The sequence below is a fragment of the Carassius gibelio genome, chromosome B5 (assembly GCF_023724105.1).
Source record: "Carassius gibelio isolate Cgi1373 ecotype wild population from Czech Republic chromosome B5, carGib1.2-hapl.c, whole genome shotgun sequence".
In the NCBI taxonomy this organism is placed as follows: domain Eukaryota; kingdom Metazoa; phylum Chordata; class Actinopteri; order Cypriniformes; family Cyprinidae; genus Carassius; species Carassius gibelio.
Window position 1 is genome coordinate 17503552 of NC_068400.1, and position 22847 is coordinate 17526398.

At 35.1% G+C, this 22847-nt stretch overlaps 3 protein-coding genes across 4 annotated transcripts in view; all 3 read left to right on the top strand.

Moving 5' to 3' along the window:
* The first annotated feature begins 644 nt into the window (after window positions 1-644).
* LOC127958005 (transmembrane protein 116) lies at window positions 645-12417 on the top strand. Its single transcript, XM_052556785.1, has 11 exons — window positions 645-921; window positions 1274-1320; window positions 1415-1478; window positions 1570-1698; window positions 5182-5280; window positions 5383-5432; window positions 7288-7371; window positions 7559-7694; window positions 9165-9309; window positions 10457-10536; window positions 10629-12417. The coding sequence occupies exons 1-11, from the start codon at window positions 856-858 to the stop codon at window positions 10812-10814; spliced, it is 1086 nt and encodes a 361-aa protein (XP_052412745.1). The 5' UTR covers window positions 645-855; the 3' UTR covers window positions 10815-12417.
* An 876-nt stretch (window positions 12418-13293) lies between these two features.
* On the top strand, window positions 13294-19255 carry LOC127958004 (phosphoserine aminotransferase-like). Its single transcript, XM_052556784.1, has 9 exons — window positions 13294-13491; window positions 14891-14951; window positions 15037-15106; window positions 15199-15404; window positions 15546-15718; window positions 15887-16056; window positions 16898-17026; window positions 18375-18512; window positions 18793-19255. The coding sequence occupies exons 1-9, from the start codon at window positions 13435-13437 to the stop codon at window positions 18893-18895; spliced, it is 1107 nt and encodes a 368-aa protein (XP_052412744.1). The 5' UTR covers window positions 13294-13434; the 3' UTR covers window positions 18896-19255.
* A 556-nt stretch (window positions 19256-19811) lies between these two features.
* tut7 (terminal uridylyl transferase 7) overlaps window positions 19812-22847 on the top strand; it is a 32681-nt gene continuing 29645 nt past the window's right edge. Inside the window, exons 1-3 of one of the 2 annotated variants that reach the window (XM_052556775.1) lie at window positions 19812-20130; window positions 20933-21264; window positions 21351-21469. In XM_052556775.1, coding sequence (XP_052412735.1) covers window positions 20940-21264; window positions 21351-21469 — 444 coding nt within the window. In that variant the 5' untranslated portion in view covers window positions 19812-20130; window positions 20933-20939. The remainder of the gene's footprint in view (window positions 20131-20932; window positions 21265-21350; window positions 21470-22847) is intronic. The other variant, XM_052556774.1, reaches the window with a different exon arrangement.

Consider the following 22847-nt stretch of genomic DNA (forward strand, 5'->3'; position numbering starts at 1 on the left):
TGGCTGATATGAAGCGATGAGGTAAACTGTGTTAGACAGCTCTTATAGGCAGTCCTTCTGCTCATTGTTCTCAGACATACTGTCCTTAATGAAGCAGGACAGTGTTTAATGAAGCAGTGCTCTGATGCCTATCTGAACTGACAGATGAACACATTAAAATGAAATGTTATGTACATTTTTGAACATCAGTCAGTCATGTTCTGTAACTCTTCTAACCAAACTAGCCAAGACAGAAAGTGATCATGACTGAAGTTTGATTCATACTGAACAGTTAGAATGGAAACATGCAGATTTATGGCAACTGGATACACATATTTCACAAAATCAAAGTCTGTTCTGATTGTTTTTGCTGAACAATGGGCTACTTTTATTAATTCATGGTAATTACATTCACACATTACCACCACAGTTTATACGACATTGTCATTGATAGTTTGGCATAGTTCCACGCACAATTTGCCAAAATGTAAAATATTTCGTTCCAAAACAAGATATCCTTCCCAATAGCCTACAGCCAACTATTTTGTCATTCAAAGTGAGGCGCGCGTCGCTTTGAGCCCCGAGTATACGTTAAAACATGACGAAAGCGTGACGCAATCGGAACGTAACTAATCAAAATCGTTGTGTGATAGAGGGCGGCTCGCGCAGTTTATCATTTACAGTACTGAAACTCGAAAGCGCATTTTGTTACACCAGTGTCTCCTGAATAAGTCATTTTTACTATTTTTGATTGTTCTGGTAGCAATTACAAATTTATTACAACTGTTGTTTTTACAACAATTTGCTGTTGTTACAGTGGACGGAATTCGAGAGGACTATTAATATTAACTTTATCAATATTGTTACATTTTCAATATGGACGTTTTTGGCCAAAATACGTCACACATGAACACCACAACTCCGACTGAAAACTGGATATCTGTAAGTAGTTTTACAGCATTTTACGTAAACTAAAGAATATCTCATAGTTCAGCTATGCAGCAGACGCACACATGCCTCTCGTGCACTAGGCATTATTTTCTTTAAATTATCGTTTTAAATTGGAAAATTTTCAAAATATTTGATAAATATTAATCAATTCAAACTCGCTGATTTTTTTTTTTACCTTTATTTTATAAATCACGGACTTCGTGAAGTAGGATTGTTCCAGACGCTTCATATCTGGGTCATGCATCATCATAAACTCATAAAACAGGCTATTGTCTTACGTTTTGTGTTTTACCTGGCTAAAATAAACACAGACAGATGAAATAAACTTCTTTTCTTTACTTAGATATACTCTATAGTTCGATGGATTCAAATAACAATGGCCGTCCTAAGGTATCTATTCAGTCATTTAATTAAGAGACACGTAATAAAAGTTTATGTCTTGTATAATTATTTATATTTCCTAATAATTTGATTTGCCTTCTAGCATTTTAGGTGCTGGCTCTATAATCTTATGTGCCTGTTTAAAAGGACTAGTAAGAAAACCAGAGGTAAGCCTTCATCTAATATACACTGTGAATTATTAATAATACGTTCAAACAAAAATGTCAATTTGACCACTAACACAAACCTCTGTTTCAGGTGCTGCCATTGTTCTTGTTAAGTGTAACAGACCTGCTGTTAGCGTTGAGTTGGATGTGTGGAGGTCTTCTCTTCACTCAGTCCTGTAAAGCTTACGGAACCTGCTACAACCTCCACATAGTGGAACAGGTACACAACTAACACAATATCATGCCCAAATAGTGCTTATCACAGGCTGAAGAAGAGTACATTTCTGTTCATGCCATGTTTTTGCATCACACTTCCACAAAAAAAGCCAGGTGCACAGGAGCAGTAATGTTTGATTGACCAGTGCATGTTCACACCTTTTAAAGGGATAGTTCACCCAAACATGAAACTGTGATAAAAATGTACTCACCCTCAGGCCATCTAAAATGTGGATACGTTTGTTTCTTCATCCAAACAGATTTGGGGAAATATAGCATTACATCACTTGCTCACCGATGGATCCTCTGCAGTGAATGGGTACCGTCAGAATCAAAGTCCAAACAGCTGATAAAAACATCACAATAATCCAGAAGTGATCTCCATTCCATCAGTTAACTTCTTGAGAAGTGAAAAGCTGCATTTTTATAAGAAACAAATCTAACATTAAGATGTTTTTAACTTAAAACTGTTGCTTCTGACATCTATAATATCGCTTTCTCTAGTGAAAAAAAGTAGTCTTTTCTGAATCACTAAAGAAATATGCACAGACGAAGCATACTTTACAAGCCTAAACGGTTCTAAACAAATATTTTAGATGGAGTTTGATGTTAGATGACTTTTCACTTGAATAAGTATTATGGATTATGTACTAATATTTTGAAACAACAGTTTAAATGTAAACTGTCTCAATGCTGGATTTGTTTCTTACAAACACACAGCTTTTCACTTCACAAGAGACTAACTGATGGACTGGAGTGATGTGGATAACTTGTGGATTATTCTAATGTATTTATCAGTTGTTTGGACTCTCATTCTGACGGCACCCATTCACTGCAGAGGATCCATTGGTGAGCAAGTGATGTATTGCTACATTTCTCTAAATCTGTTATGATGAAACATTTCTATAAATCTGTGATGATGAAGAAACAAACTCATCTACATCATGGATAGCCTGAGGGTAAGCTTATTTTCATTTTTTTTTTTTTTGGGGGGGGGGGGGATTCCTTATTAAATTTTAATGGCATCAGAAGAATAATCACACACTTAGCTGAATATTCTTTTCAAATGTTCACTGTCATCACTTTTAGTTAAGAAAATGTTTTTTAACAATAGGGTATTTTATCATATCCATTAAAAACCATGCCATGTTACAGAAAAGTAATGGTGTTTTTTTTTTTTTGACATATTGGTCATTATGGTCATACCATGATATTTTTTTAAGTACCCTGGAGTATCATATGACTGCCATGACATATAAATATTGTAATTATTCAGTTTGATACTACTTGTTGGGATTGCATAAAAATGGAAAGTTTTTAGCCCATAAACTGTTCCCTCATTGCCATTTAAAGAATTTGTGCCCAAAGCGAAACAACACAAATGAGGGTGGGACCATTCTAAGTCTGTGCTTCCTCTCTGCATCCTGGCAGTGCAGGCTTGAACATGTGTCTCTCATTACTGTGGTCTGCTTGTTTGGCATTCAACAACAAAAAATATCACAGGGAATAAAACCATGTGTGCCACGTGAGCAGTTTCACTTAACAAAAAAGTTGTTCTCAGCTCAGACTCTAAAACCAGTTCTTTCTAAAGCGCAAAACAAACATGGAACTGGGACGAGTCTGAAAAGGAAGTGGAGCAACAAATTTAGTTCATAATCTTTGCCCAGATAAAATGAGTTCTGCCCCACTTTTTAAAGTCTGCACATTTGTTTATAACAGTGGATTGTCATGGGTGTGAGTCATAGCTCTTTTATTAGATTTATTATTAGATATGCTGTCATAAAATAAACTTAAATTGAAATGTAAAATGCCATTAAAATATATACTTTTTAGATAAAATATGATATCATATTTTTTATATAATCTTTTAAACTGAATCAAATTTGTTGCAGCCAAAAAATTTTTTTTAAATAGTTATAGTTATACTATTTCATATAAAATAATTATTAACTAACTTTAATAACCTATCATTAAACATTTAGCCCCTTCAATATTTTGCCCATTACAAAAAAGTAACATTGCATGAATGTCTTGCACAAAGTAACATCATTTGGATCCCTTAAATAATCATTCATTTTTTTCAATTTTTGCAAATACTGTAGTATTGGCTCCATTTGCAAGCCCAGCTATTTAGCACTGTACATAAACATAAATGTAAGAATCATTTATCAAACAAATAATAGGTTTAGCACCCATTGTCTGTGGGAAAATGCCAACTTTTTGACCTTTGAAACTGTTCATCAATCCTGCATGAGGAGAAAACGCCCTGAGGTTTGGAAAACCCTGTCTGCTCATGTAACACACTCACTGATGACTCACAGCTGAGTTTATATAAACCTTTACATTTTTAGAACTCAAAAACAATCAAATGGCTAATCAAAATGATCTGGTTTTAAATTTTCCTCCAATTTTTGTCTTTGTCGTATCAAGTTGTATCAAGTAGTTTTTTAGTATTTGATTTCTTTTGTAATTTTTTAAGCTTATCAGCATCCATTCACCTTTTTATGAGCTTTATGTCTTTCACTCGCAGTGTTAATTCAATATTGCACTGAATATGACTAATATCTACTTTATCCCACTGACGTGTTTCATTGGTAATTTTTTACTTTGTGTACATTTCTGTTTCCGTTAAAATCAGGAGATGCACACCCTGGTCAAATATAACTAACAACTCTTGCAGTCAGCAGAGTTCAAACAGAACAGAATCGTTATCGTATCATAGAGAAGTTTCTCAATGCTGCAATCTCATTCAGGGCCTTTGTATTGCTTTGACATGAATGTCAACAAAGGGGTCATAAGACAATGTTTTCCAATCCTGGTCCTGGATTGAAAAAGAAGTGTGCTTAATTGTACTAAATGTGCACTTCAAATCTTTAGTTTGAACTGTAGTGTAAGTTCATTTTTAAATGTTCTAAATTGCAGCTTAATTATGAATATATTTAAATACATGACATACAAGTTTCAATAGAAATACCATTAATGCTTGCCAGTACATTCAGCAGTACACTTTAACCTTATTTCAATGACAACAGAAATAGCTATAAAATTATATATAAAGATGTACTTGACCGGGTTTAGCTAATTGCATTCATATAAATTTAAACTGTAATACATATTAATTTAATTGCAATTAAGTTTCTGAAAACATTTAATTTAGCTCATCCTTTAGTCTATATTCTTTTAAAGTACAATACTTCTGTTTTAAGTCCTCTTTTTATTCTGAAAAGTATGCTGATGTGTACTGCTACTGGATAGTTAATGGTTTGTTAATAGTGAGAATTGGACCTTGAAACAAAGTGTGACCAAAAGATGACATGTTGAGGATATCAGGGTCAGGACTGGAAAGCACTGCAATCACGCAAACAAACATTAATGTGAAAGTCGTGGCTTACAGTACTGCGACAGCATGGTTAGAATGTGGATGTGAATTATAACTAAAATATCTTAAACCTCATTAACTTCTCCATTTGACTTTCACATCCTACAGACTCTTTACATGGCCTCGTTCTTCTATACTCTGCACTATGTTTGGGTGCTCTACAACGGACTCGAGGGGAAGTACAAGAGACTCGGTTTCCCAGCTGAGGTAATCGAATCACTGTTATGAACACATTTATAATGGTAATAAAGCAGCATAAGATAGTCTGCATGTAAACACTGCCAATGCTGACTAGCTTGTTTATTTCAGAATCCAGCAGACACAAGAAGCTGCAGATATCTTGGTCCTGTAGTGTCATGGTAAGAACATAAATTATTTGAATATCACTTAAACTGATTTTAAAGGGGGGGTGAAATGCGCATTTTCACTCAATATCCTGTTAACCTTGAGTACCTATAGAGTAGTACTGCATCCTTCATATCTCCAAAAAGTCTTTAGTTTTATTATATTTATAAGAGAAAAATAGTCTGTGCCGATTTTTTTTGGAAAAACACGAGCCATTGGAGGCGTGACGTGTGGGCGGAGCTAAAGAATCACGAGCGCCAGTAGGCTTTTGCGTTGAGAGCGTTTGGAAGCTGTGACATTACCTTGAGGAAAAAACCATCATCCAAAACAAACCATGGCTAACAGTCAGATTCAGCCGTTTATTTATGATCCAGAATCAGATCCCGAGGCTGAAACTGAACGAGAGCAGCAGCAGCAACGACTCGCTCCGAGCGGGGCTCGAACCCGGGTCTCCGGCATCGGAGGGGACGCACTAACAAGGAGGCAGAGATATTTTAAGCAGTTTTACTCACCGCCTGCGGTTCCAACACACGATCGTGACCCTTTTTCTTTGGGATTGCATCATCCTTAAGAAATAAACGATACGCAAATCCGTCGTCAAACTGGGCCTTGTTTGTAAAACAAGCATCTTCGAAATGCAGGGAACAAACACAAACACTTGCACAACTACATTGATGCTCTGTAAAAATAAACTTCGTCCACTGGTCCCTTAATGTTTTTTTTTTTTGGTAATCTGTGCAGGGTTGTCTTGCCCTGGCAACCAAAAACACACTTCTTTTGTGACATTTCGCTCTCGCTCTGATCAGTGAATGTCTGTGCTCAGCCTCTCTCTGCTCTGCTATACGGGAGCGCGCGCTCTTCCGGCGGAAACAAATTCCGCTCCATCTAACGTCACACAGAGCCATACTCGAAAAAAACTTTCCGAAACTTGTGACAAACCGGAAGGAGTATTTTTGGAATAAAAATACTCCTTCAAACATACAACTTAATTTTTGAGACTTTGTCCATGTTTAGCATGGGAATCCAACTCTTTAACAGTGTAAAAAACTCAGTATGCATGAAATAGCATTTCACCCCCCCCCCCCCCCTTTAAATATAGATGGAGAAAAAAAAATAGTGTGCAGAAATTATGCAGAAAAAGTACTGACAGAAGGTCATTTTACCCCAAATTTGCAGTAAAAGTCCTTCAGTCTGGAGCGAAAGGCCTTCATTGGGACTCTAATGTAGATATAGACTAACATGGCAAAAATTTACCACAGCAGTTTCACTTCTTAAAAATTCTTAGTATTTCATAACCTTTGAACTAAATATTTTTAATGAAAATTTTTGTTAACTAAGTATTGGAATTTTTATCGCTAATTATTTATAGCACTGCAGTTCCCTTTATGTTTATTATCATTAGCTAAAATGTAAAAAAAAAAATGTTTAATATATATATATATATATATATATATATATATATATATATATATATATATATATATATATATATATATATATAAATATATATATAATATAGAAAACACAACATAATTACTAAAACTTTGAATAAAATTAATGTGAAACTGGAAAATATAAAAATTAAATTAAAAATATCAACATAAACTATAACAATATAGCAAAGATTTGTTAGGGTTTATCATGTGAATATTTGCATTTACTAATGTATTTACATTTTATGCTTCCGAAATCCAGAAATAGTACATATATATGCACATTTGGAATATTATTTACAATAAATAAATCCATTACTTGTAATCTTGCATACTGTTTAGGGCAAATACCATGCAAAATAATTGAAAGTGAACAGAAGTGAAGAATATAAAGGTTTTGTTTGACTGACCTGTCCTGATCTCTCTCTCCACACAGTCTTTTGCCTTTAATGCTCACAGCACCTGTGTTTGTAGCAGGAAATGTGTTTCAGTGTTATACAAACTTCACCCAGCCGTACAGGTGAGTCGAAATGTATTCACACATGCATACGAAATGATTCCTAAACAGAATGATTCATAAAATCGTATTTGAATAAGCCTATTATTATTAAAAGCGTGTAGCATTCAATTCAGTAGTTGCCTCTTACCATAGTTTAGTTGTTTGAATGCATTCGAGACAGTTGTTTAATGATGTGATTGTCTTCCAGATGTTTGCTGATGCATACAGGGGCTGTGTATCTCACATCATCTGTAAATACAGAGAAGACAGCATGTAGTGTCATTCAAAAGTACTGCATGGCCATTTTCCTGTTTACGTTCTTCTTCACATTCATTGGCATCACGGTGAGCTGTCTCTTACATGTCTTGATCTAATTTTGTAATATCTCAGAAATGTAAAATTTTAATGTATACTATGGTTCAAAGGTTTCAAACAGTAATATTGTCAGATATTTTTTCTTATGTATCATAGTGTAAAATGTAATTTATCGCTGTGATCGAAGTCATCATTACCCCAGTCTTCAGTATCACATGATTCTTCAGATACTATTCTAGTATGCTGATTTGATGCTCAAGAAACTATTCTGATTATTATCAATGTTGAAAACAGTTGTGCTGCTTCATATTTTTATGGACTATGATACATTTATTCCAGGATTCTTTGAAAAATTAAGCTTTTGATAAATTTTATGCATCCTTGCTGAATAAAAGTATTCATTACTTTTTTTTGAACGATAGTCAATTCTTTAACTGGGTATCCTGTTAAAGAATTGACCTGGGTATCTTAATATTTAAGACTACAGTAAAATGCATATATGCACATTGTACATCCCTGTACATCTTAATATTTAAGACTACAGTTTACACTCATGCACATTATTTTGCTTTCTATATTTAATTCTACAATATACATTTTTTATATTTTATTCTTATATTTTTATTGTTTACTTTTATTTCATTCTTACATAGCTTTATTTATGTATATTTTAATCTGTGTTGTTTTCTTTAATAATTGCACTGTCCATGGAGCGGACCTGACTCACATTTCACTGCTGGTTATATATGCTATATATAATTTTGTATGTGACGAATAAAAATCTTGAATCTTGAATCTTAACTTTAATTACAATCATAACTGAACTTAAACACACTACAAATGTTAAGTTTAGTTTTATTTGATTTTATCATGACTCAATGTCAAAAGAGACTGCTACGAAAGACTACTACATGGTAACATTAGCAAATGTAACTGCAATGTACAATACTATAATTTCAATTTCTGCATACTAATGTAGCGCATAGCACAAAGTCACATGACTTTTTTGATGTACTTGGAGGAATTTATTCACAAAATGCATTTCCATCTCCCATTATTTGCATTAACCTTTTTTTGCCCAAGTCAAAAACTACCTCAGGCAAGCGTAAAAAGTTTTTTTGCGAATTAAGGCATTTTTATTCGGAATTTTTTGTTTCCATCACTCGATTCTGATGCGATAGGTACCTCAAAATGCATATGAAAGCAAGGTGATGGAAACCCAGCTAATGACTGGCAATCAAAGAATGAAACACTGGTATAAATACACAGGGTAGAGGCTAACAAGGAACAGGTGAGGCTAATAAATAATCATTAGACAAACAAAAGTAACTATGGAGACAAAGGCACAATACATCAAAATAAGATTCAATAATTCACAAGACAGGGGAACAAATTCACCCCAGACTTTTGAACGGTAGTGTAAGTGAATATAAGGCTAATGATTGTCTGTTCTGTGTGACTCAGTCATAATCTAATTGTAGTCCTCGTTTTATTTTTAGATTCTCATGTGTAAAGCTCGCTCCCTGTACAAGCGTCTCGTCACGTCTCAAGGTTTCTTTGGTGACAATCATTGGGAAACCCTGCGTCTCCTGGAACGGCGAATGCTGCTTTATCCCTCAGCCTTCTTCTTCTGCTGGGGACCAGGTGAGCACACATTTATACACTAAAACATTTAAACATTTACTAACTTTTATGTATTACATTACTGAGACAGCCAAACTTTTCTTCTCTCCATAGTAAAGAGCTGAATGTGTCAGTATGTTTACTAACAATTTTGATATTAATTGCCCTTTATGGTAACACCTTATGTATAATGTTTTACAAAAGTAGTTTTAATACCGTGCAATTCACTTTATAATGATCTCATAAACACAGTTATAATATATAATAATACTTATTTATTCATATAGAAAGGAAAGGATAAAGCATTAAAATATATGACACTCATTTTTAGATATTATAATGCATTTTAACTTTGGCTACAGTTATTTATGAGAAGATACAATGCATTATACAAACATGCATTATGAATACCTTTATAGTGCATTAATGCAAGTCTTTAGGTAAAGTGTTGAAATTATTTACAACCCCTGCACATGCAAAGCACTTAAACAATATTACGGCATAATTTAAGATTTATGTATTTGTATATAAGATTTCCATTCATTTGTATTACTGAGATTTAACTAACGTATAACTGTAAGTAATATATAAAAAAAAGAACTATGAACTAAGCTAATGTGATAAAATGAATGTTATGCATATTTGTCAGAAATGCATAAATTAAACAGGTAAGAATTCGATAATATTATTAATGAACTTATAGTGTTTTAAATACTGTACATAATATTAATTCTTAATAAAAAATATTATCTCATACATTCTAATTAATTATTGCTTGTTAGACAGCTAGCCATATTATAACCATGTTCATACTTTATGACTGAATACATTTGTTTTGACAATGAAAGATAAGCAGTTAGAATAAATGCATCCTGAAAATATGATTATTTAAATAAAATCAAATAGATGCAAATCACTTATTTAAAAAAAACTCAGCCGGCAATTTTTGAGTACAGAAATCTTACTTGCTTTATTTATGCATGATAGACAAATATGCATCACATTAATTTACTTTTAATTTATGTTAGAGCTGTGTAATGCAAATAGATTACATGTTATATACAATTCAAAATCTTTTTTGTTTTTTTATTGAAATAGATCCCTAGCTAAACACTCTATTTTGAGTGCTTTCCCTTAATGTTCTTTTATGATCTCTTGTTTATTTCAGCAATATTTCTAGCTTCTATGATGCTGGTGAAACCGGATATGATAGAGGGAAGGATGGGAGTCTTTCTCTACATCCTACAGGTTCGCCAAAACACATATAACTCCTAATAAAACACTGGCTTTACCCATACTAAGTTGCGAATGTAAAACGTTCCTGTTCTTTTTCTCGCCAGGCCTTCACTTCTGCTTCTCAGGGTCTGTTAAACTGCCTGGTTTATGGCTGGACACAGCAGCACTTTCGCTCTCTCAGCAGCAGCAGCACCCTACGGCACAATGAAACCCAGACTCCCCTGCTGCGCTCCCAGAAACGAAACTACGCTGCTTTGAAATCTGCTGCATCACTCACCAATTTTGTTTGACAGAGAGACACGCAAAAATCTCTGTAATGCAATGAGAAGATGCAACTGAACACATGACTTGAATGTTACGAGCGTCGTGCTCTACCCATCAAGCTACGGGAGCCAAAACAGCACACACTGCTGTGTCAGAAAAACTGAAGACTGAAACGAGCAGAATATCTGTGTGGTCTATAATGCATGAAGACCAATGAAAGCAAACACAGCAGAAGCCTTTTGTTTTGCTCCGGTATTACCAACACCAGATGGCAGAAAAGGAAGCTCTGCTAAAAAGGGAGCTGAACATTTGTTCTTCTACCTTGGATTTGTTTTGAGATTTCAAAAGCTGCACCTGCTGCTAGTTTAGCTGAGAAACCCACTTCAGGAAACCGTTTCATCATCCAGCCTCTATAGCACTTGCTTTTGCAATGACACGATCGATACTTTCAGGTCAAGATGCACTGCTGGGCTTTCAAAAAGGGAAAGACCGAAGGGGGATTACGGTCAGAGGGAAATAGCTCTGAAACAGGATCTGAGAGGACAATGCTGCTGCTTTCTCCTTCCACAAAACATGCGCTGAAGCCATCCACACATAGCGGGTATCAATTACTGCTAAACGAGCATGAAAGAACTATTTTTCTCTTAATAAACAATACAGCTGTGTGAGCAGGCTTCTCAGTGGATATTATGGTTGAAGAATACAGTTGATGAGAAATATAGGTTGCAGGAAAAGTACTTTGTCAAGATAAACCATAGCAATAAACCATAAAATGAGCATTTTTCTTGAAAGGTCTTTAAAACCTGGAGATATAAGGGAATTTTTTTTGTGTGTGAAAATAACTGGGATTTTTAGGCTTGCATGGTTCACACAAAATTGAATATTTTGTCATCAGTTAGGCTACTTCCCCTCATGTCAAACCCATAAAACTATTGTTTATCTTTGAGACACAAATGAAGATATTCTGAATGAAACTTGATGATTTCTGTCCTTCCATCATCATGAGAGCAATCCAGTAATCTAAGCTTTCATAAGAGAGCAAATACCAGAACAAACCTCTTATGAATGACTTTCATTAATTTATGTCATCAATGTTTCGTTTGTGTGACCTTTCAGTGGAAGGACAGAAATCTCTTAGGTTTCCCTAAAAAATATATTTTTTTATTAATTAATTGTTAATAATAATTAATTATTAATTCAATTAATATATTTTTTACATTTCATTAAAAAATAATTACGGTAATTACTATTTCAAAGACAAACAAAAGTCTTGTGGGTTTAGGGTGACATGAGGGTGAGTTTTCCTATTTGAGAACCCTTTAAAATATCTGTGGGAATTTTTGTAGTTGGTAACATTTTCAGGTTATGCTTTGTAAAATACGTTTTTGTAGAAACCGGAGTGCAATCCCTGTTAGATTCCTTGTTCTGTAATTACAAACAGCTAGAAAAGTGATAAACGACATGTACTGTTTTCCTCTTTTACTTTGGCTTGCATTAGTCCCAAGACAAAATGACTTTAAGTATCGCTTTAATTTCCGAGCATTTTATGTGTCCATGTACATAGTTTTCACACATTACAAACTGTGGAAAATGTATGAACCATTTGATTAAAACTTCATTAGGTGTTGATATTTTGTGGTGGTTGATTTCAGACTGACTGACGTTGAGCTTTTACCAAGTTCTGTTTGCCGATTAGATTTTAATAATAATAATAATAAATGATAAAATGTGACACATTGAGACTGATTATAACTGACCCTTGTGGAAATCAGGAAGAGAAACATCTAAAACTGTTTCTTTAATTTTCTGCAAAATACTGCCACCTGCTGAAACAATCCAACATTATTATATACTGTACGGCTCTCAAAATATAACTGTTTACGTATGGAGGACCAAACCTGCAGAAATTATTAATTAATTAATTAATGTAACAATGGGAAAATAAATATGGATTCATACAAGAGACAGAATAATAACAATAAATAAATGAATTATGTTTAAATTAATAAAAGTGTAATTAAATATAGGAATAAATACGTGTTGGAATAAAGATAACAAATACATTTATAATTAAATCATAAAAAAATGAAGGAAAAATAATAACTTTTTTATTATTAGTATTTACATTTCTGCTGGTTGCTCATCCATATTTACAAAGCACTTTACAGAAAATAAATATATCTTAGGTTAAATCCTCAAGGAAAGGTACTATTGAACAAATGTATTTAAAAATGTACAATGAAAGTCAATAAGATCCAAAACTACAAAGGATAAGTCAGAGAAAAAATAGTACCATAAAGACATCTATCCTAGAGTTTCAGAAGATATCTAACACTTCTCCATTTGTGCAAGTTATCTTCTGGAAAAAAAGTGAAAAAAATTAAATAAAACATGAAAGAGTAAATCCAGCTCATGAATATTTAATGAAGCGAACGTCATAAACACACCATCCAATCATACAGCAGAAAGCAGACAGTCCGAATATACCCTGAGCCAATGAAAACAAGCAGGAACCTTGCACATTAGGTGTAATCATGTGTGAAGAGAATAATAGTGTCAGTCCAAATCACTTCGAGAAAAGTAGGTGAAGTGGAGTTTCAGATCGACTTCAATCCCACGGCCACAATAAACAGTTCTGTTGAAAACATGGAGGAGAAACAAACCATCAATTTCGGAGCTGGTCCAGCTAAACTTCCACAGTCGGTAAGTGCATCCCCAAAATATTGGTCAAAAATATTATACAGTAAAAATTGATTATATTTTTGCAAAACACAAGTTTTTTCGTCTTCGCATTGATAGTAGCGTAAACAATGCAGCGTGATCATAGATCAGAACTCTACGATTAACGTAACGTTACATCATCTATCTATCTATCAACTACAAACCACCAGCAGTGTGCATGCAGATTCGGCGTGCAAAACTGTTTACGATGCTGTAAAGTGCAAAAACGTCGTACATGATTTTGGATGCGCTGAAAGCATTAAAACAACACTTGCGTTTTGCTTGTCTGCATGTGCCAATGTTGCATCAGCCGCAACTTGGCATTCAGATTCGCCTGTTGACTGAAATGCAACTCTCTGAAAAAATAAATCAGCAAACATCAAAGCACACTTCGTATATTCCAACACAGAAATCGGTTCAGAGAGACAGACATGTTTTGATTTATGAAAAATATCAAAGATCTGCGCGTCTCTGAGTAGTTTGCTAGTTGAATCGCGTTTTTGTTTTGTTTTCTTTTTTTTTTAAGTAGCATGTCATTTCTCATTAGGTCACTAACTCTGAACACTTTAACAGAAATTCAGGTTTTTAACTTTAACTGCCTGAAGAAAATGATGAAGATGCTGAATGTAGATTTGGAGAAATGTATGATTACATCACTTGCTCAACAATGGATCCTGTGCAGTGAATGGGTGCCGTCACAATGAGAGCCCAGACAACTGATAAAAACATCACAATATACCACAAGTACCACTCCAGTCCATCAGTTAATGTCTTGTGAGGAGAGAAGTTATATGTTTGTAAGTTTTAACTTCTAAAACGTCACCTCTGGCCAAAATATTAGTCCATAATAACACTGGTGGGACACCAGTGAAAATGTGCATCCCCCTTTCCACCAACATATTTGTTTAGAACTGTTTTCCTTGTAAACGGTGCTAGATCCGTGCATATTTCTCTCTTGATTCAGACAAGATGACTTCTTTTTTTACTGGAGAAAACATTATGGACCGAGGACTCGCATTTTTGCTGGAAGTGACGGATTGAAGTTAAAAGCATCTTAATCAATCATTTGTTTTTGGCAAACATGCAGCTTTTCACTTGACAATACGTTAACTGATGGACTGGAGATTACTCATTCACTGTAGAGGATCCATCGGTGAGCAAGTTATGTTCTGCTACATTTCTCCAAATCTATTCCCATAAAGAAACAAACTCACCTGCATCCTTGGGACATTGTTAACAGTTTTTCATTTCTGAATGATCAATTCCTTTAAAAGCCAGTTCTAAAGACCTTTTGTTAATGGCAGTAAAGACAAAGCATGCAATCCTGTTTTTGATTTAAAACGATAAAATAGTTATTTATTGGATATTTCTCTATTCTAAGGTTTTACTTCAAGCACAGAAGGAGATGCTGGATTGCAGTGGCACTGGGATAAGCATTCTTGGCAAGCATTCTTCTGCATTTGTAAAGTTTTAATTTCTGTGTTTAATGCTATGTTTCTGAGGTGTTTAATTCTTTCTTGCATTCAGAAATGAGCCACAGATCGTCTGATTTCTCCAAGATTATAAACACTACTGAAAACCTTCTCCGTGAGCTTCTGTGAGTGTTTACATCTGTCCCTCAACTAGAAATGGGAGAAGTCTTCATTTAAACTCCATAGCAAATGTATACTTTGCATTCACTCTGAACAGGAATGTACCTGAAAACTATAAGATACTGTTCCTGCAAGGCGGAGGCTCGGGACAGTTCAGTGGGGTTCCTCTGAATCTGATCGGTCTGAAGGAGGACAGGTCTGCTGATTATCTGGTCACTGGGACGTGGTCTGCAAAGGCAGCCAAAGAGGCAGAGAAGTATGGAAAAGTGAACGTGATTCATCCAAAACTGGATAGCTACACCAGTAAGTAATTAGAGTACAGCTATATTTTATTTGCTGAGAGGTGCTTTATGAAGAACAGATTAAAGCACAGACAAAAACCGATTAAGCACAGCTTTGATCATCACATGACTTCTGGTGATGAAGCGAACTTAATCTTCACAGAAATCCCAGACAGTAGCACTTGGTCGCTGAATCCTTCAGCATCTTACGTCTATTACTGCTGCAATGAGACGGTGCACGGCGTTGAGTTTAACTTCATCCCGGACACTAAAGGAGTGCTTCTTGTCAGTGATATGTCATCAAACTTCCTCTCCAGGCCAGTAGACGTGTCGAAGGTTGGTAATACTTTGTTCATTGCCTTTATAATAAAAATAGCACAGTAGTTCATTAAACTTGCTACTTTAGTGTAGTAAATAATACACCAGTAGCTGTTTTTCACAGATGTCTTTTTTTGTTTTACCTAAATGGTTATTAATGCTGTGAGTCTCTGTTTGTTTTTACAGTTTGGTCTGATATTTGCCGGCGCACAGAAGAATGTCGGGTGTGCTGGTGTGACGGTTGTCATTGTCAGAGAGGATTTGATGGGCAAGGCTTTGAACGAGTGCCCTATTATACTGGACTATCAGGTGCAGGCTGGCAATAACTCGCTCTACAACACTCCTCCATGCTTCAGGTACTGTGCCTCTGTTAGTCTTTATTTAAATTACTAACATTATTTTCAGCTTGAGCTTGCCAATTCTAGGTAGCTGTAATCAAGAAAAACAATACCCGTATTTTTCGGACCATAAGTCGCACCTAAGTATAAGTCGCATCAATCCAAAAATACGTCATGACGAGGAAAAAAACATGTATAAGTCGCACTGGACTACAAGTCGCATTTATTTAGTACCAAGAGAAAACATTACCATCTACAGCACTTAGCTAGCCTAAGAGCTTTCTACCTCCCCCAGTTCCACCTGTACAGATCTGCTACAGGGTGATTCATGTATGTTATATATGGGGGTTATTCCATATATATTATATGTGTAGCTAGGGCTGAATGATAAATCGTTATGAAATCGGCAGCAGCAAGTCTCAGCACGCAACATCAGCAGTGTAGCAGACCTATTCCGCCAAGACCAACCACATTAACATTGTTATTTACATTATCATGCTTAACCCTCTGAGAGGTGTCATGGTAGAACTGTTTTCTTTTGTGAAGCTTTAATGTCATCCAGTCTGATATATAATTTGACCACTTTTAAAGAGGTTTCATGGTTTTATTTGCATCCTACCTAACAAACTCCAGCTTTGTTTAATTACTAAAACAAACAGCCTTGTGGCTTATTTTAAGATCTGTTTGTAGATCACTTTTCCAGCCTACATGGATGTGAGAGAGAAACTTTAAATGTTAAAAAGACTGTACTCTCCTTTTCAAATTTTTTAAGGAACCCGAAGTAATTTGTGTTCACCTATTTTAAACCTCAACATTAATATTATTAATATAATTAAAATAATGCTTGTTTTTCTTGCAGTATTTACATTATGGGTTTGGTTCTGGAGTGGATCAAGAACAACGGAGGGGCGGATGCCATGGAACGACTGAATAAACAGAAATCCGACATCGTCTATGACATTATCAACTGCTCCAATGGATTTTACTCGTCAGTGATTCCGTCATTTTCTGTTGTAAACATCCAAACATTTCTAACATTCGGGATCACAGTTTTTCAGATAAATATATTCTTTACACCCAAGTTTATTCATAATACATGACATTAAAACATTAAACTTATTCAGTTTTGAATCATTAATGTTCATCTTTAAGTTAATATAAGAAAGAATTGTAAATAAAAGAATTATTGGTATAATAAAAATGTAAAAAGGAAAATACTGTAGCAGGTAGAGCAGCCCTTATTGACCGCAGTTTTGTTGCAGTAAAAGTGTAGTAAACAATGGTGTATTGATAACTGTTTGTATAACCACAGTTTTACTACAGATACCATGGTTAAACTATGTAAGCTCACTGTTCACGTTGAGCGAAATATTGGAAGAAAACTCTAAAATCCTACGGAATTGAGGATGGGCGATTATTTGAATTTATCTCTGAGGGAAACTGACTGTCTTCAGAAAATTTTAGATGGTATTTTCTTTTCACCTTACCGCCTTAAATATATATTAATAAGGGCTGTCAGTCGATTAAAAATTTTAATCAGATTAATCACACCCTTTTTCCATGATTTAATAGCACACTTTGTGAAATTAAGCATAGACCTATCTTGTTTCAAATGTTTATTTTGTCATCATTTGCTATATCCAGCAAAGTAAACCAAAAGATTAAAGGGTGATTCTCAAAAATCTGTATTTTCTGCAAGCTTTTTTCAAGATAAATTTAGATGTCTTTCCAAAAAAGGACACTTACCAACTCCAAAGGGACACCAAAGTCCATTTCTGTACTTCACACAGCGTGTGTGATGCTCTTCAGAGACAATCACAGAATATGACATGCAATCTCTGATGTAATCAGCCTGGTTTCTTTTACATTAGTGCTGTTTTGGATGGATTGTTTGAATGCATTCGCTTCCTGGATAATTGGACTAAAAAAACTTCCCGGAGTTTAGCAACTTAAAATGATATGATTGCAAACAGAGAAGCAAAATTGGGTTAAAGGGTTAGAATAGAAATAAATGTTTAAAAAAAATGAATTAATTTAATGCGTTAAGAATTGTAAATTTAATCGCATGCATTAACCATAATATTAATGTCTTATTTATAAGTGTAGGCCTACTTTGTTTACAGTGGTAACCAAGGGAATGCTGTATTGCTGATGTTCCATAAGCACCACCTGCTGTCAAAGAGTGAATTTGTGTTCTGATTGAGTCCATCTGCTGTTTTTATTTTGTGTAGTTATTTTATTTAGCATAATTTGACAAAGTTAGTTTGACTAAGTCAGACCATCTGTTTTTGTCAAAATGACTCCTTATTTGTCATGTACCATACGGACTCTTTCAGATGCCCAGTTGACATGGCGTGCCGAAGCCGCATGAACATTCCATTCCGCATCGGAAAGAAGGAAGGGGATGAAAGTCTTGAAAAGGAATTTCTTGATGGTGCTTCTAAACTTGGCATGATCTCACTTAAAGGACACAGGTGTTGTATGAAAATTAAAAACTACATCTGTCTTTGTAATTGGTGTTAATTCATTGTTTGCATAGCTTGACAGAAAACATTTTCATTAGCTTTAACGGAAGAGTAATGTTGTAATAACTGCATCTAATAACTATTTATGTGTAATTTCTACATAATATGGACACATTGTTTATGAACAAATTGGTGCTGGTCTGTCTGGCATATAGCAGTTTACTTTATACGTTATTCAGTGAATAGATTCGGTTTCTTGTTTTATGAGTGTTTCACTTTGCTTTTTCAGGTCTGTGGGTGGCATCCGGGCTTCCCTGTACAATGCAGTGACTGTTGAAGATGTGAAGGCTCTTGGCGCCTATATGGAAGAATTCCTGAAGAACCACCAGTAGCTTCTAAACCTTTTTTGCAAGTAGTAGCATTTACTTGCATTAATAAGGGGTTTCTATACCTTTAAACTGGAGTGACACTAATGCATTTGCTGCAACAAGTTGTAGCTGATAAATGGACTATATTAAAAAAAACACTAATTCATTTCAGTAGCAAATGGTTGTCATTGTCACATAACTTTTTTTTTTTTTAACTAACCACTTAATTCAAATTGTAGTGTGCCTTAATACTTGTAAAATTGTATTTGAATTATTTTCCAAAACATTCCATGTTTTACTAATATAAATGTGTGTTATTAGTAGCTGAATGGACCGAATACTGTGATAATACCGAAAATAAAATAAAAAAATATTAAAAATCTACCATAATCACTGCAGTATTTATTCCTGAGTAGAGATGATATTCTTAAGATTAAATGAACATGCATTTTGGATATTGATATAAGTATGTGAACTTATGGGAATGTGAATTAATTTTGTAGTATAGAATTATAATTATCTCTTTTAGCATTAATGAACCCATACAGTAAGTTTCTTCCCAGGGTTCCCAAGTCTGATTTGCTGCAACACTGGCCTTTTTTTAAAATGATGCAACGAGTTTTTTTTTTTTTTCCAAGTTTAATTTATAGCTAACATAATTATATTCTACTAAAATATTCGACAAAAGTATGTCATGGTATTCCCACAAGTAAGGATATTTTTTCTGGCTGGACACTGGTAGGGGCCTTTGAATGCCTTTGTGAAATTTTGTAATTGGTCCAGTTTAGCTATTCATATCTGGCAACCCTGTTGGTTCAATGCTGCATTTAAAAGCGTTTAAAAGCATTTAAAATTTATTCTGGAAATAAATCAAACTAAGTTTAATAAAAACGATTTTTTTAGAAGCAGCTTTTATTTTGACGTCACGCAAGACCCGGAAGTGGAAAATCAAAGCAACTGCATGTTTTCAATATTATATGAGACCGTGATTTCAATATTAGATGTCAAGCTTGTCACTTAAAAAGTATTACAGATATTTCTTTATTTATGCTTGATTAAGAGCAACATGGGTAATTTTATTCCCAATAATTTCAGACAGCTGAACGTCAGCTGATTTGACACAAGTGTAGCCGGCGGAAGTGAGTTTGGGTCAGTATCATAGACTGGTTAAGGGTCTGGCACCTGCATGTTACAGTTGTCAGGAACATTTCACGGAATGTTGCGCTCACATTTATAAAGCACTACTGATTTTAGATTGGGTGAGTTCGACATGTTTACCTTATTTAGGCTGTTGTGTTGTTGTTCATGTAACGTTAGTTTGACTCTTGTATGACACTCCTTCAGAGCTGCCCTTTGTCCTCGAGGGAAAGCAGTTACACAGCAATTCTGCTTCTTTCTTTGAAGCAGACACTGTCTTTTACTTCAGTGTTGTTATTTTGACAACATGCATGTATAAATGCTGCGCGATGTTCCTTTTTCTTTTATCCATAAAAATAATTCACACTGTCACAAATAAAAAAATATATGCAAAATGGGAATTTCAGTAATTCTTTGGAATTAATATGAGATTTAAGTAATGTTACTAAACTATGCATGATCAGTCCGGCGGCACGACAATATTCATATATAATTTGTATGAATTACATTTCTGAATTCTGAAATCTCCAATATTACGTGATTTGATGTTGAAAAATATTTCCATAAATGCATTTTTTAAGTAACAGTCAAATGTCAAATGTTTTAATATAAAAAAATAACTATTCAGAATGTATAACTTACCGCAAAGCAGCAATTTATTGAAATACTCTATTTAATGTCAAAGAACTTTACATAAACACGTGCATAAATAAGCTTTTTTTCTTCTTCCACAAAATCGGTATTATTTGTTTTGATGTAGTAAAGTGTCTGCAAATATGATCACCTCACTTCACTTTGCAATTCTCATTATCAAAATGACTGAGTTTAGTGACTGTGCTGGGAGTGCTTCCTCATTATATTGATATTTCAAATTCCGTTTTTATTCTTCCACGTTTTGATCTTGGTTCCCACCCATTAATCCAGATCGACAATGACTGGTAAGGGAAACAGGAAGTTTTCTCCACGCTACAGGAGACAGAAGGAAGCAGACGAAGCTGAGAGCTGGAGGAGCCCATTGGGACGGGACAGTGTGAATCATGAACGCAGTTACAGTCCTAAAACAAAGCGTCGTCACGGTCGAACCTTTGAAAGTGATGGTAACAGAAGACCCAAAGCCTCACAGTCATGCAGCTCTCCTGAGGGACGAGGGTTTGGACAAAGTCCTGCTAACAAGGACCGAATGCAAAAGGGTTCACCTGCTGATGGGAGGAAGTGGAGAGAACGACAGCGAGATGGACAGAAACATGATAGGCTTGGTAAAATGCATTATAACCTGTCATGTAATGAAAACGTGAGATTAAAAATGTAGCTAATATCTGTCTACATCTTGTCTGTCTAACAGACAGCATGCAGAGCTGGAGGGAGAAGAGCAGAATTGTCTCGATTGAAAGCTGCCTCACTAGACGGGACGTTTTACAGAAGTGTTTGGAAGCAGAAGGCAGTGACTGTGACCCTAAAGAGGTTTGTATAGTTCGGATAGTTTGAATAGTTCACCCAAAAGTGAAAATTGGCTGGAAAAAGTACTTACAGATTTGGAGAAATGTTAGCACTGCATCACTTGCTCACCAGTGGATCCTTTGGGTGCCGTCAGAATGAGAGTCCAAACAGCTGATAAAAATATTACAATAATCCACAAGTAATCCACATCACTCCAGTCCATCAGTTAACATCTTGTGAAGTGAAAAGTTGTATGTTTGTAAGAAACAAATCCAGCATTAAGACATTTTAACTTCAAATGATTGCTTCCAGCTAAAATACAAATCCATAATAGTGCTTCCTCCAATAAAAAATTCCATCTCCTGTTTTCATCTTGCATCAAAAAACAAGTATTGTTTTACTGTTACAAGTATTTTTTTTTAATACTTGTAACAGTGCTTGATGTGTGCATATTTCTCTCCTGATTCAGAAAATCAACTTTTCTATGGATTCGGACAAACTATCATAACAAAATGAACAATTTGTCTAACTCTTGCATACTCTTAAAAACATTTTCCTCGTTCCTGTGTCCTCCTCCTTCTCCCCCTCCTTCATGAACTCTAACAGCTGATAACTTTGCAGTGTTCTTCAATAATACAATTATAACCCTCAATGCACAATTTTCCACCCCACAATCTGTCAAGTACATCTTATCAGCTAACATAAACTCGTTCACATCCTTCTCTTCACTTTCTGAGGCAGAAGTCTCCAAACTTTCCTTTTCCCAAAGAATACTTACTCACACAGAACAACCTCCTCGACAGCAACCAGTCTGGTTTCAGAAGTGGACATTCAACCGAGACTGTCCAACTCTGTTGTTGAAGCCCTTATACTGGCAAGAGCCGCTTCCAGATCTTCAATACTTATTTTGCTGGATCTGTCCTTTGCTTTTGACACGGTTAATCACCAGATTATCCTGTCAACCCTATTGGCAAAGGGCATCTCAGGAACTGCACTCCAGTGGTTTGAGGCTTACCTCTCAGATAGGTCCTTCAAGGTACCTTGGAGAGGTGAAGTGTCCAAGCCGCAACATCTAACTACTGGGGTGCCTCAGGGCTCAGTTCTTGGACCATCTCTCTTCTCTGTCTACATAGCATCACTAGGTTCTGTCATTCAGAAACATGACATGTCATGTCACTGCTATGCTGATGACACTCAACTCTACCTCTCATTCCATCCTGATGATCCGACGGTAGCTACTCACATCTCGGCTTGTCTAACAGACATTTCTTGCTGGATGACGGACCATCACCATCAGTTTCTAACTTGCCAAGACAGAACTACTTGTAGTTCCATCAAACCCATCGTTTCATCACAATTTCACCATCCAGTTAGGCACATCAACCATAACTCCTACAAAAAC